We start from the raw sequence: 13,736 nt of genomic DNA, 5'->3' as shown, positions 1-13,736 counted from the left end.
GAGGCAGTTTGAACTCTGCTCGCTTGTTTGCATGGAGTAAACTGCGCGAGCCCTTGTTGTGGGGGAGGGGACTCCCGTCTGCTTGGTGGTGGATTTTGTACCTTTAGTTGTAATTTCAGGGTCGCAGCTCGCCTCAGGAAGGTTGAAGTGCACTCTTCAATCTTCTCTCTTGTCTCTGCTCCAAACCATCAGCTACTTTGCTAAGGTTCTGTCCTTTCAGCCTCCTTCTGGACGGGAGCTTCTGTAAAAAGCTGGCTGCAGTTCGCCATCTTGGCTCTGCCCCCCTTCTCATCTTATTTTCACTTGAATATTCACTTTGCTAAGTCTTGCTCGTCACACTATTGTCTAGCTCCCCGTGAGGATCTATTTATGACATGTAACTTTCTTGTAAATTTGCTGAATATTTTAAATGAGCTTCACTGACAGGCTCTCCTAGAATTCTGATATGCACTTACATATTAGTGTTTATATCAGAACGACTGGTTTTACGTTTTGATACAAGTTTTTTTTTTTTTTTTTTTGCCAATTGGTTAGCTACCAAAGAGGAGTTCTCAAAGAGCATTTCAATGGAGAAATTTGAAAGATTGTAAAAGTATAAATGCTTTTCAATGGCAGGAAGCGACCTCAATAAATATGTTTGGTATAAAAGTAGACAATTACTGTATCTCTACCTATTTCAGAATGTAAGTCGAAAAGGACATAACGTGAAGTAAATTGACTAAAACGTGTGCTCGGTTATAAGGAGACATCATAGCATTAGTAGTCAAAGGTGTAGAATTTGAAGCCCGATTTCCTATGTTGGGTTCCTGTATGCTTCATTAGCCAGCCATGCCAACTTGAGAAAGTTTTCAACCCTACTAGGCCCTGGCTTCCTAATTGAAAAATTGGTATAAGATTACCCATCTCTTTATATGGATGAAAGGATTGAATAAGGTATAATTGCTTAGCGTCTCACCTGGCACACAGTATAAACTATATTAGCTTCTAGTTATTTCTAAAAATCCATATTTCGGTGCATTCCTATCAAAAGATATCAACCCAAACTGCAAGAACCCAACAATATTCATCTATTTATCTTCATCGCATCCATTCTGACTACCATCCTCTAATAATGTCATAAGAACAGAAAGAGTATGTGGTTTTCAAAATTCAGGAAAAGAAATCCTGAAGCTATTGCCAGATTTTAGGGTCTGGGGAAATATATGCTCTCTACCCTTCAGCAGTACTTGACTTTCCAAATTATCTATATGAGATAAGAGTAGCCTTAACGTATTTTTTATATTGTGATCATACAAAGCTGAAAAAATAGCATGGTCAGAGATCACAGAGAGAGGAGGAAAAACCCTACTCAAATGACAGCCCTCAAATCTCCTGCCTTTCCTCTTCTTTCTAAAATCCACGCCTGCATGTCTACAGACATCCTGCATATAGTTATATCATTAATATCAAATTAAAATGAACACCAAAATATGTAATAAATAAGAATACCATGCCTTTAGCCTGCCAATAATTATTGAAAAAGAAAAGAACAGGGTTACTGGGAGAGCGAGTTGAGGTAGAAGGTTTCAGGCAGACCACAGAAGAAATGATTTCTGTATTGACTGGTTAATATAATATAAAATTATGAGGTTCCATTCTACTGATTATCTCCCTGTTCAGACGGTATTGTCATTCTTATCCTATGTGTATGTTCTTGTATGTTCCCTTTCTGGTCCATTTTCCCTCTATTTAAATAATAAGATGTGCAGGATTAATGTTGACAAATCATTTTCTTAAGCTGATTCTGAGAATTTCATGCACAAGCACTGCTGACACGCTTTCTTTCCCTACTGCTTACTCTTAAGTTTGAAGACTCGTTATATACACTCAGTCTCTGGCTCTTCCAATGGGATATTTCCAGTCCTAGGAAACCAAGTGCCACAATATCCCAAAATGTCTTTGCCACTTCTCTGCATTTGCTATAGCTTCCAGGATCTCAAGCAGAGTCACGCTTCACTGGAATCTCAGGAGAGAAATGGTCTGAATTCAAAGGCAAACAGGTCAAAAGTAAAATTAGAATCTATCAATTACTACTGAAGTTTCCTTGGGCAACTCCTTAACTTCTTCAAAAATATTTGTATATCTCTGAAATGAATGATTAAATCCCTCCAGGAAAGGTCATTAAATGAGATGATCCTCTAGAATCAGCTAGCACAGTCTTTAGGAGAGCTGGTAGAGGGTGAAGAAATGCTTATTTCTCACAACTTCACCTCATCATTTCATTCTTAGGCTGAGATCCATGGACATAGCCCTCCTGAGCATCAGTACGTATTTCTAATACCCTTGGTAATGACATTACATATTTTTCTGTTACTAAATATTCTCAGTGTGCCAAACCCATAGATCATGCAAAAATGTCTGATTTAATAGTGTTTTCATTCTTAGTAGACATGACCTAGAACTTGAATTGTTAATAGTATATAAAAAGCCATCCAATATACATTAACGTTAGTTCCACTGACTAGCGGGGTACCCCAGTTGTACTACTAGAAATCATTCTGTTCATAAGAGAAATATTCAATATAAAATGATAGTATTCTGTAGTTAACAATTTTTATTCTTTTGACAGAGTTAGTGTCATGTTCAACCTTATTTTTTGTTAACATCGGATTGGATTTATAGCTATGCATTCTGTTGTAAGATGCAAGAATGTATTTGTCATAGAAAGTTATTGCCTTCAAGTTCATGTTTCTGTATCTTTTGGAGCCTTCTTGTGAAAGGGTTCCCACTAAAATAAATTCTAAAATGTTTTATGTAGTTAAATAATTCATTTCCATTATTAATATTGCATTACCTTCTCAAAAGAACTGAGATTTATTGGTAGGGTACTGGTTTATGAAACTTTATATGGGAAAAAGTCAGTAAGTGATAAGTAGGGTCCTCTATTTTCCTTTCTTTAAACCTCAACTCAGAGGCCAAAAACTTTTAATGAATAATCATCACTAGAATAATTAAGTATAAGAAATAGTTAGGTTTCTGCGATGAGGGCATCTTGGGGCAGGTATAATTTTAGTAGATGCCCTGATGTACTTTATAACACGGCTGTGACGTTTTGGCCAATGCTACTGAACCAATACTTAGTAATCTATAATAAAACAGTACTCTTTTTATCTACAATCACTTGCTTTGTAAAACTAAGATCACAAATATAAATTTTGTTATAATTTCAATAATCAAGAACATTATCTAATATGTGAAGTTACCCTTGGAAGTTTCCACTTGGTAGAATTTTGATTAAAAAAATTAGCTGTCTTCCCAATTAGATTAAAAAAAGTATAACTGAGTATCATACACATACTACTGTGTAGACTATATGAGTGTGGTGTTTTTTACATTAACGTCCAGTGCATTTATGGGAGCAAAAGGTAGGAAATAAAATGAAACGTCACAAAAGTAGCTAATAACATGCAACTGTGATTTTGCTACAGACAGAAGGGAGCATGCTTGGCACTAAAAACACTAGATTCGATGCCATTCTCAGTCTCCTGTGGATCATTCATTCTCCTCTCAACTATTGCATTTCCTTTTATATTGCTTATTTTCTTAATTCAAATTCTGGGCTCCCAATTGCTCAATAGCAGAATCTATTATTTCAAGCTCTTTGCTCATTCTGCATGTCTAGTCCTACTAGTCCTATTGGTTTCCCTGTTTTTTGCTGCTGTTGTTGTTTGTTCATTTGTTTGTTTTGAAACAGAGTCTCACTCTGGTGCCCTGGGCTAGAGTGCCCTGCTCATAGCAACCTCAGACTCCAGGGCTCAAGAAATCTTCTAATGCCATGCTAATTCATCTATTTTTAGTAGAGAAAGGATCTTTCTCTTGCTCAGGCTGGTCTCGAACTCCTAAGCCCAAGGGATCCTCCCAACTCGGCTTTCCAAAGTGCTAGGATTATAGGCGTGAGTAATAGCACCTTGCCTGGTTCTCCCATTGATCTCCAAAAAGTGCCTTATTCCTGTTCACGATTTTATTGATAATTACTGTATTCATAATGCTTTCATTCAGGCTCTATATACTTTCTGCAATACCCTCCTAACATGTTTTCTGGCCCCTGTTTCTCTGTGTTCTTACTTATTTTATAAGACATCTTCCTAAATATTAAGATAATTTTTTGAAAATTGCTTCTCCCTTTAATTTCTTATAAATAATGACTTCTCTTACAGAATGATTACAAATACCTGAGCCATGTATACAAGATGCTCTGTGATCAGGCATTAATCCCCCTGCATTGAACACAGCACTGGTAGTACTATAACTGCACACATGATCCAACAAATGACATACCAGACATTGCTCACCTTATTCCCTTTGCTCAAATCACTACTTTCAAGTCTTCCATACCATCCACCATAATCACCTGCATAATGGTCACTTGTGTGTGAATTTATCTGAAGTGCTAGAATGTGAACTTCTTGAGGAAGATTTCATCTATGACTGGTTTCTGAATTCTTCACCGCACCCACGCGCTTTAATGAGTGTTTGTTCAGTGATACGGAATAGAATGCAATGGAATGAAATGAAATGTCAGAGCCTTTGGCAGGATTAGGCTTAAACCTTCCCTGTTACATGAACATCTAGATCACTTTAAAGGTCACCAGATGAGGGTATTTTACAATCTTGGCAACCCAAATGTTTGAGATTAACTAAGCTTTAAGGAAAGAATAGATGTTTGTGCTTCTAAGAGGTGATTTAATTTGTATTAGTCAGTATCTAACATAGAACATTGGCTGGAGTTAGAATATAGTGTTCATGTTACATTTACATCTGCAAATTGGGATAATTTCCAAAGATTTTGATGATGCTGTCACGAAGACAACATATCTATGGCAAAAGTCTAATGTCTCTCAAAAGAATTAAAAATCTAGCTAGTGAACTAAACTTTAAACTCTGATTGTACCAGAAGACAAAAGATTCCAAGGTCAAATATTTTCCTTTAGTTTCCTTCCAAACTGGTACCTTTTTTTCCCCATTAATGAAAGTTCAAGGCTTTTATATCTCAATATTATCACTAATCCTTCAAGGAAAATCCTTTCATTCCTTATCAGCATCACTAATAAAGTCCATCCCTGGAGACAGACATTACCAGCTAGAACTATTTCTGACATGTTTCTTTACAGGGAGATGAGGGTCAATTTGTTGACTCTCCAGAGAGAATTACTGTCGGGTGCCTGGGATCTAAAGCTACCCTCTAAATTCTCTCCTCACAGTAATAGCTATGAAGAGTGAACAATCTTTTCCAAATTGCATAGCCAGTTGAACTTTTCTCAGTACCCAGAGTTAAGACTTCGGCTAGATTTAATAGAAACCACCAATACAGGATCAATTGCTTTACCTTGCCTAACGGGCAGATTCAGTAAAGTGACTTATCTTGGTGGCATTTCACTGTTTGAATTTCTAGCCTGCCTCCTAACAAAATGCTGTTGAAATGGAGATAGCAAAGGGTGCTGTCACACAATATACAGGACCATATCTGTAATATGCATGGTGTACTTGCAAGATTTGCAAACGTTTTTATCGTGCCCTCCAACTGAGAGAGAAGAGTGCGTGTCCTCTGATCTGAGCAGAATTTAAATTGATTCCCAGCAACAAAACTTGTATCTTTTCTTTAATGTTGCCATTTGTAATCATCTTTAAGAAAAACAATGGGGACGACTCAAGGATTTTATGTCTGTCTATGCCAAGCTAAAAATGAATAACGTAAAAATTATATTAGGCGAAAAGGGTGGTGATATAGAGGGGGCTACATTTTTGGATATTCCAAAGTTACAGATTATTTTTTGTCAGAAGGATATGTTTCTTTATTGTCATTGATTTGCAAGTCTTGGGAAGAAAAGCTGCAAAGTGATTCAGTGACTATTTAAATAAGGCTTTAATCTGAACTTAGCTACCTAAAGAACATATGTTCTTTGATCTTATGAAGTGTGGCCAGACTAACAAAATACTTCCTTTGAGTGTGTACTTTAAAAATATATACTGTACATGTTTCACATTGAATTAAATTCCACTCTTGCTGAATTGTTTGACTTTGTTAAGTCATGTTCTTCTCAACAAAATTACATCCATGTAACAAGAGAGTATTTTCAATGATCAAGCCTTCTCTTGTCTATGAATATTTCCCTTCTTTTAATTTTATGGAAAAAAAAAATCTGTCCTTAACTGGGTTTGAATCCACATCGTTAAAAGTAGGAGTTGACCTCACTCTCTGAGCCAGCAAACCAATTCTTTCTCTTTACACACGTTATATGAATAATTCCTGGATGTAAAACGTTACATAATCAACTTACTTATAGTCCTTTTGTCTTTTTTCGTTTCAAATTATGTTCTTCAAAGCAATTTCATACTCATTGCAGATGACACATTTTCAATCTACTCAAATTTTGTAACAATATTAGTCAACTACTTTCTATTGTATTCACTTTATATTTTCCAGAGGAAAATGCAGACCAGGGAAGGCGGTTGTCAGGATATGAAGATCTGGATGCTCTGTCTAACCTTATGGAAGAGTCTGTTCAGACTCCCAAGCTAAAACCCCTATATTCTCCTCCTCCTCCTACTCTTTTAGAGCCCTTTTTCCTGGCTTCCTTTTTATACTCCAGGCATCCAGCACCAGTACCCTGCTTTCTGATGGTCAGTGTTACTGGCCTAATCTCTTCCTTTTCTGAAAGTTCTCATATTCCAAAACTACTGGACACACTGAAACCATGACTGGAAAGAACATAGAAACCAACTGACTCAGCACATGTATGTCCAAGGTGATGACATGAGGAATCTGAGAGAGATTAAGTGATACCTGAAAATCACAGATCTATTTAGTGGTAGAGCTGGAACTAGAAAATTGACTTCTACGGCAAGAAGGTTGTGTTAAGTTAGTTTCCTCCAAAAAATCTATTCTGAACAAAAGATTTAGGAGCAATGAATTTATTTGGGAGTTGATTTCATGAGGCATTGTAAGAGTAAGAGAATGTGCAGAAAGTTACCCTCTGAACCTCTGAAGCTCAGTTTTGCTGGGGAATTTTATGAACTGTGGGGAATACATCTTGGAATTGGGACAAAGATTCTATGAGATGTATCTGTCAACTTTTATTCTTCAATGGTTAAAGATTGCTTTAGAGGCATTAACTCCTCTTCCTATCTACCTTCAAACTTGCTGAAATGCTCCTGTGTCAGAAGCCACTGGTGTATACAGAAAGGGCCTAGAAGCAACTTCCAGCGTGGGCCAAGGAGAAGAGGGTAAGCACAGTGTCAACTAGAGGAGGACATTATTTATGCAGGGAAAAAGCTACAATTAGAAAACTAGCACCGGATATAACTTATTCATCAGATGTATGTGAAAAGTTAACCTTTTATAGTCATAATTTCTCTGTGATAATGATAATAGCGTTAATATCTTTTTCCTGATGCTGTAGTAGATAGAGATTACCATAGCTACAGCTATCCCTAAATGCTTGATCTTTAAGTGCTGTGGCCAATGGACTGGTTGGGGGTAATAGCAAGGGCTGCCTCACTTGCCATTGAAACCTAAAGGTCAATAAATAAGAAAAAGAAAAAAAAACCCTCTAGAACTTAGAAAGAAAGATGTGTTTTATCTGTCTGGAGGAACTATAAAACATCTGACACAATGTTCTAAAAAGAGAGAATAAAGTTGGACAAAAAGCAGATTTAGGTGGTCTGACATCAGGGAGCAAATATTCCCATTCAGCCACAAATCTAAGAACTACAGATCTTGATTAAAGGTGCCGGTTGAAATAAAGAAAACCCAGAAAAATGTGAATTTCACATAAATAGTGAATAATCTGAGACATACTCATATCAAGAAAATTATGTGTTATTTATCTGAAATCCAAATGTATTTAGCCCTCTTGTAATTTTTATTTGCTAAATGGGGAAGCTCTAATCCTGGGCCAGTCATAAAGGTGGTTCTATCCCTTTCTCTGTGTGTGTGGTGTGTGTCTTTATGGACTGAGGAAGGCTCTCTTCCAATGGTAAAACTCAGAGCTTATTTTAATAATTTACATTGATTATTAGAATAAAGTACCCTGATGATTTTGGATCAGAAACATTCTTGTAAAATCCAATCACAGACACAAAAACAAAAATATTCTTTCTCACAACCAGGGAGCATAACTGTTAATGTACAAATAAACTGAAAATCAATAAGACAGAAATACTAAAATTGAAAGAGATTGTATTTTACAGTAATATTACATATTCTCATTTTCATCAAGCTTGCCCTGCTCTTAGTTATGAATTGAGGTTAAAATATGTAAAAAAAAATCTTAGTATTTAAATTTGCATTGCGGGTAATCCCTACAGAGAGTCTTTTCCAGGAAAGTAAAATTTTAATAAATCACACACCATACACTGTTCTCTTCCAGGAATATGTTTGATTTTTTTTAAAATATGAAAAGCCTAGATATACTTTATTTGAAAAAAAAAAAGTCTTAGACTGGTTTGGGAGGCTGTAACAAAAATACTTGTGACTATGTAATTTATAAAGAACAGAAATTTATTTTTCATAGTTCTGGAAGCTAAGAAATCCAAGATGAAACTGCCAGCTTCTACTGAGGGCCTCCTTGCAGTGTTCTTACCTGGTAGAATTTGGAAGGGCAAGAGACGGCCAAAGGCTGCCTGCTCATTTGAAACCTCCTTTCTTACCAACCATGACATCTATGTATTACATATATACAGAGTTTGTTTCCAGTTGAAGTCGTATAACATATAATAACTAACCTTATGTTGTTGTACTTGGCGTTTGAGGTCTTCAAGATCAGGTCCAAGAGGTTCTTCCTCCATTTTCCATGTTCTCTCTTCTGTTTTTGTTAGCCAGTCATTTAATTCTTTTAGTTTCTGATTCTGGAGATCCATTAAAACTTTATGTAAACTGGAAAGTTGAAAGAACTCCATTATTATCTCTATCATTATCTCGATTAAAGAAACTTATTATGACCAGAAACACAACTAGGTAAAACAGTAGAATTTATAATTTACATCATGCTCACATTTTTGGCATCCATTAGACATTAAGAAAAATGTAAGTAAAGTCCACTATCAATCACCCCTGAAGCTCTTCTTTCTCAGATTTACAACAGTTAACATCCTGATCTCTAGAAAGTTTCACATAGTCATCTAAATGTGAACGTGCTAACTAAAGTGCAAGTCATTCCTTATAATTGAGTTAGTAGTAGATGTTGGCATTTTTTTTAATATTCCCATTATTTTAACATATGTGATGCTTAAAGATGGCCACAAATCACTTGCTACTTTTCTTATCAAAGAGATCAGGTCTATTTCCCATCAACATGACTATGGTATGGCCTTGTGATTTGATTTGGCCAATAGGATGTGGCATAATTGACACTGCACCAGTTCCACTGTAGGCTGTTAAAGAACTGGTGGCAGCATATGAATTCTCTCTTGGAGTTCAGATTCCATACTATAATGGAGGCCATGGATTAAAGCCCATCTGAGACTGACCCTGAGGGATGAAATGCTATCTCAGAGGTGAGCTTCCAGCTCAGTGAAGGCCAAAGAATAACCTTAGATCAGTGATTTTCAACTGGTGTGCCATAAGAGGGTCAGGTATGCTGTGAAAAAATTTTAGAGATCATTAAATTACTTTTGAAAGTAGTTCAAAGCATAGTACATATATTCTTTTTACTCTTTTTTTTTTTTTGATTAACACAATTTAAGTGTGCTGCAGAAGTTTTTACCATAGGTTCAAGTGTGCCATGAGATATAAAAGGTTGGAAAACACTGTCCTTAGATGTATCTCTGGGAGTAGAAGAAAAACCTAGCTGAGCTTTGCTTGTATTCTTGTTCTACAGAATCACAATGATGTTGTGAATTTTTGTTTTAAGCCACTAAATCTGAAATCATTTGATATGTACAAATAGATAAGTGAAAGGGTATATCTTTGAAAGATACAAAACAGTGGGCTGGGTGATAGATTTAAAGTCCAAAGGCCTAGGTTCATAGCCCAGCTATAAGCCTTAAAACCAAGCTCTCAAACCTTCATTAAATTACCAGTATCAGGGACATAGAATAACACCTTGCCTATTAAACATGCAATTTTGCAGTGAAGATAAAAACACAAGTTGAGGCTAATCCATTAGTCTATCCAAATATAAGATGCAAATGGTGTTAATACCAATTTTAAGGTAAGTAATTTTTATGACAGTCATGTTTAAATCATTTCTTAAAACTATAATATAATGAACACTGATATTAAAAGGACATACTTAGAATCTATAATGACTTATGAAACTGTTAATAGAATTTTCCATTAATCAGCATATTTAAACACACAAAGTATACACATAGCTGAGAGCATTTTTTAATAGACTTTATATTCTTGGAATAGTTTTAGATTTACCAAATATACTAAGAATATAATATAGAGAGTTAGCAGATAACCTTGTATCTAGTCTCCCATTTTATAAACATCTTACATTAATATTGAACAATTACAATTAATAAACCAATATCTGTGCATTGGTAACTGGAGTCTGTATTCAGTTCTGATTTCCTTAGATTTAAACTTGTTTCTATTTCAGCATCCTTCCAAGTTTCCATATTATGTTTAGTTGTCCTGTCTCCTCAGTCTTCTTTTGGCTGTGTCAGTTTCTCAGAATTTTTCTGACAGTTTGAAGGAATAGTGGCCAGGCAAGTATTTTGTAATATTCTCCTGGGCAGCGTATTTGTCTGATCTTTTCCCCTCATAATTAGCCTGGTGGTGTGGGTTTTTGAGAGAAAGATCACAGATAGAGTTGGCCATTTTAAGCACATTACATCAAGGTTGTATGTATGCTCAATGGGACTAATCAGTGTTGATGATAACGTTGATCATCTGGCTAAAGTAATGGGGGTCAGGTATCTTTTTTGTAAAGTTACTCTTCCTTCGCTTTTCTACATTTTTGTTGTTTTTATAAGAACATCACTATATACAGACAACACTTAAGGAGTAGGGAATGATATTTGCTATTCCCTCTCCTTGAGGACAAAATAGCTACCTAGGTTATTTGGAATTCTTCTGCATGGGATATTTGTCTCTATTCTATGTATTTATTCAATTACCTACTTATCTAGTATGAACTCACATATGGTTACTTTATACTTTGGGCTAAATACAATATTATTTGTTTTGCTTTTCCTTTTTGCTCAAATTGTTTCAGCTTTGGACATTGTGAGCTCATACATGTCCCATCAATGTATTTCTTGAGAGAGGAGGGTTGAGCTAGTCCTTCCTTTCTGGCAGTAAAAAATGCTCCAGGCTCACTGTCTATATTTTCTGTCATAGTTTTATAATCAGTTATTTCTCCATAGTGTCCTGGATTTTGTTTCCCCCCCACACTGGGAAATGGTATTAGAAACCAAGATCCTATTGTTAGGGGTGCTCATTGCTTCAGGGGTGATGTTACACTTTGGACCCCTGGGCTGATAGAAGAAAGAATGTAGTCACCAATAAATACTTGTATATGTAATCATCTGTACCTATAGTATGCTGAGTATGAAGTCATAGTGATGTCTCCACCTAAGTCATTATCATGTAGTTTATCTTTTTTCTCTTCTTCTCTTTAAAGTAGCAGTTCACCAGTAAGAAATTTGACATAAAGTGGAAATTTTTTTCTCTTAATTGAATAAATCATAACTGCATTTTTTTCTCTTAATTTTATTAAATCATAAATGCATTTATGGGGTACAATGTGCTGATTTTATATACAATTTGGAATGCTTACATCAAACTGGTTAACATAGACTTCACTTAATTATTGGGTTAAGACATTTGGACTCTACTCTTAATAGATTTGGCATGTACCCTTGCAATATGCACTATAGGTGAGGTCCCACTGATTGCCCTCCTTTGACCTGGCCTCCCCCCACATCCTCCTCTTCTCTCCTTCATTCTGGGCTATAGTTGTGTTATATCTTTCCTATGAAAATGTGGGTGATTATACAGTGGTTTTATAATAGTACTGAGTACAACGGATACTTTTTCTTCCATTCTTGAGAAGAATGTGTTCTAGTTCCACCCATGTAAACATAAAAGAGGTAAAGTCTCCATCTTTTTAAAAAGACTGCATAATAAGGTTTCTTTAAACTAGAAATTAAGATGCTTCTGCTCCAGTATGAGTTGAGATCCTCCTACTGCTAAATAAATAAAACAATTACTACACTGATCTTAGACACAAAGGATCAATTGAGTTGATCGATCCTATGCAATGAGGAACAAGCAGAAATGTATCAGAAGAATAAGACATTTGAACCAGAGACAATTCTATTAAGTATAGAGTATAAATGTCTTAACACAATAATTAAGTAAATGAGGTGGAGGCTATTTTGATGAGTTTGAAGTAAGCATTCCAAATTATATATAAAATCAGCACATTGTACCCCATAAAGGCATCAATGTACACATGATCTATGTGTTTATAATTTAATAAATTTTTTTTTTAAAGAATAAGACATTTGCCAGGGATCTCTTAGTATCTCCATGTACAATAATGTCATAACCAATAAGAAACAGAAGATACCAAATCAATATGGAACCACTAATAATATGGTGGTTTTGATCTCGTCACCACGGCTGATGATTGTGATCTCCTCACTAAGGTTAAAGTCTCAAATTAGAAGAGGTTCTTCTGTACTATCAAGAAAAGCATTGGGGCAGCACCTGTGGCTCAAAGGAGTAGGATGCCGGACCCATATACTGGAGGTGGTGGGTTTAAACCCGGCCCTGGCCAAACAAACAAACAAAAAAAGCCCCTGCACCCCCCCCCAAAAAAAAAGGAAATGAAAAGCATTGTACTGGCATACAAACAGATATGACAGAATAGAATGAAGCACCCAGAAATAAGTCTATGCATTTATATAAATTAATTTTGACAGTAGTATCAAAAACATGAGGATAGGACAATTTTTTCAATAACTGCTGCTGGGAAAAATGAATATCCATATGCAAAAGAACAAAATTATACCCTGAGGGCCCCATGCTGATTTTGTGGAAACTTGTTTTGCTTATCTGTGATGTTGAATATCAGAAAAAGCAAGCATGGAATTTTTTTTCCGAATCAGCTTTGGTTTGTGTTTGTGTATTCATGGTGTGGCCCAAGACAACTCTTCTTCCAATATGCAGTAGGAAAAAAAAATGGTTGGATAGCCATTGTCTAGAGGTTATCTTTATTGAACCAAACAAGAAATGGGAAAGTGAAATGAATCTGATAAAGAAAATAGCTATCAAAATGGTTAACTTACATTTAATAAGTATATTTAAAACTAAACACAAAGATACCAAATTCATCAGCTAGTTTGTCCTCACACATTAATCCCAATTTATTCAAATCCCACCATGGACCCTGTATGTAGTGTTGAACACTGTGAGCACTCTTCATATAATGTTCTAGGGAAAGAGGAATATTATCATAAAATGTCGATGTTAATTATAATGGCTCCATAGCTGGCCGGAAAGTCTGGGATTATTAACAGGGCTTCCTTCTAACACGTACTTCACAACTATCTTCAGTTTTGAGAGTGTTTAAAATAATTCCGATTGCACTATTTAGTGACATTTAACATTTTAGAGACACATTTACTCTGAGGCACATTGGAATCAGAAGTCATTGAGAATGAACTTTCATTTATCAAACACAAAAGTAGACATTGTCTTTTTTATGGGAAACAACAAAGATGAGCTATCCACTTAAATG

The 13,736-nt window shown here is 35.6% G+C and overlaps 1 protein-coding gene across 1 annotated transcript in view; it reads right to left on the bottom strand.

The window, feature by feature from the left end:
• The window catches only part of DMD (dystrophin), a 2,307,273-nt gene that overhangs the window by 1,580,352 nt on the left and 713,185 nt on the right, over positions 1–13,736 (bottom strand). Inside the window, exon 12 of the mRNA XM_023515448.1 lies at positions 8,764–8,914. Within this exon, the coding sequence (XP_023371216.1) occupies positions 8,764–8,914 (151 nt within the window). The remainder of the gene's footprint in view (positions 1–8,763; positions 8,915–13,736) is intronic.

This window comes from Otolemur garnettii, unplaced genomic scaffold (genome assembly GCF_000181295.1).
Source record: "Otolemur garnettii isolate 467f Iridium unplaced genomic scaffold, OtoGar3 scaffold00072, whole genome shotgun sequence".
Classification (NCBI taxonomy): Eukaryota; Metazoa; Chordata; class Mammalia; order Primates; family Galagidae; genus Otolemur; species Otolemur garnettii.
This window is presented reverse-complemented; position numbering and strand designations above follow the sequence as displayed.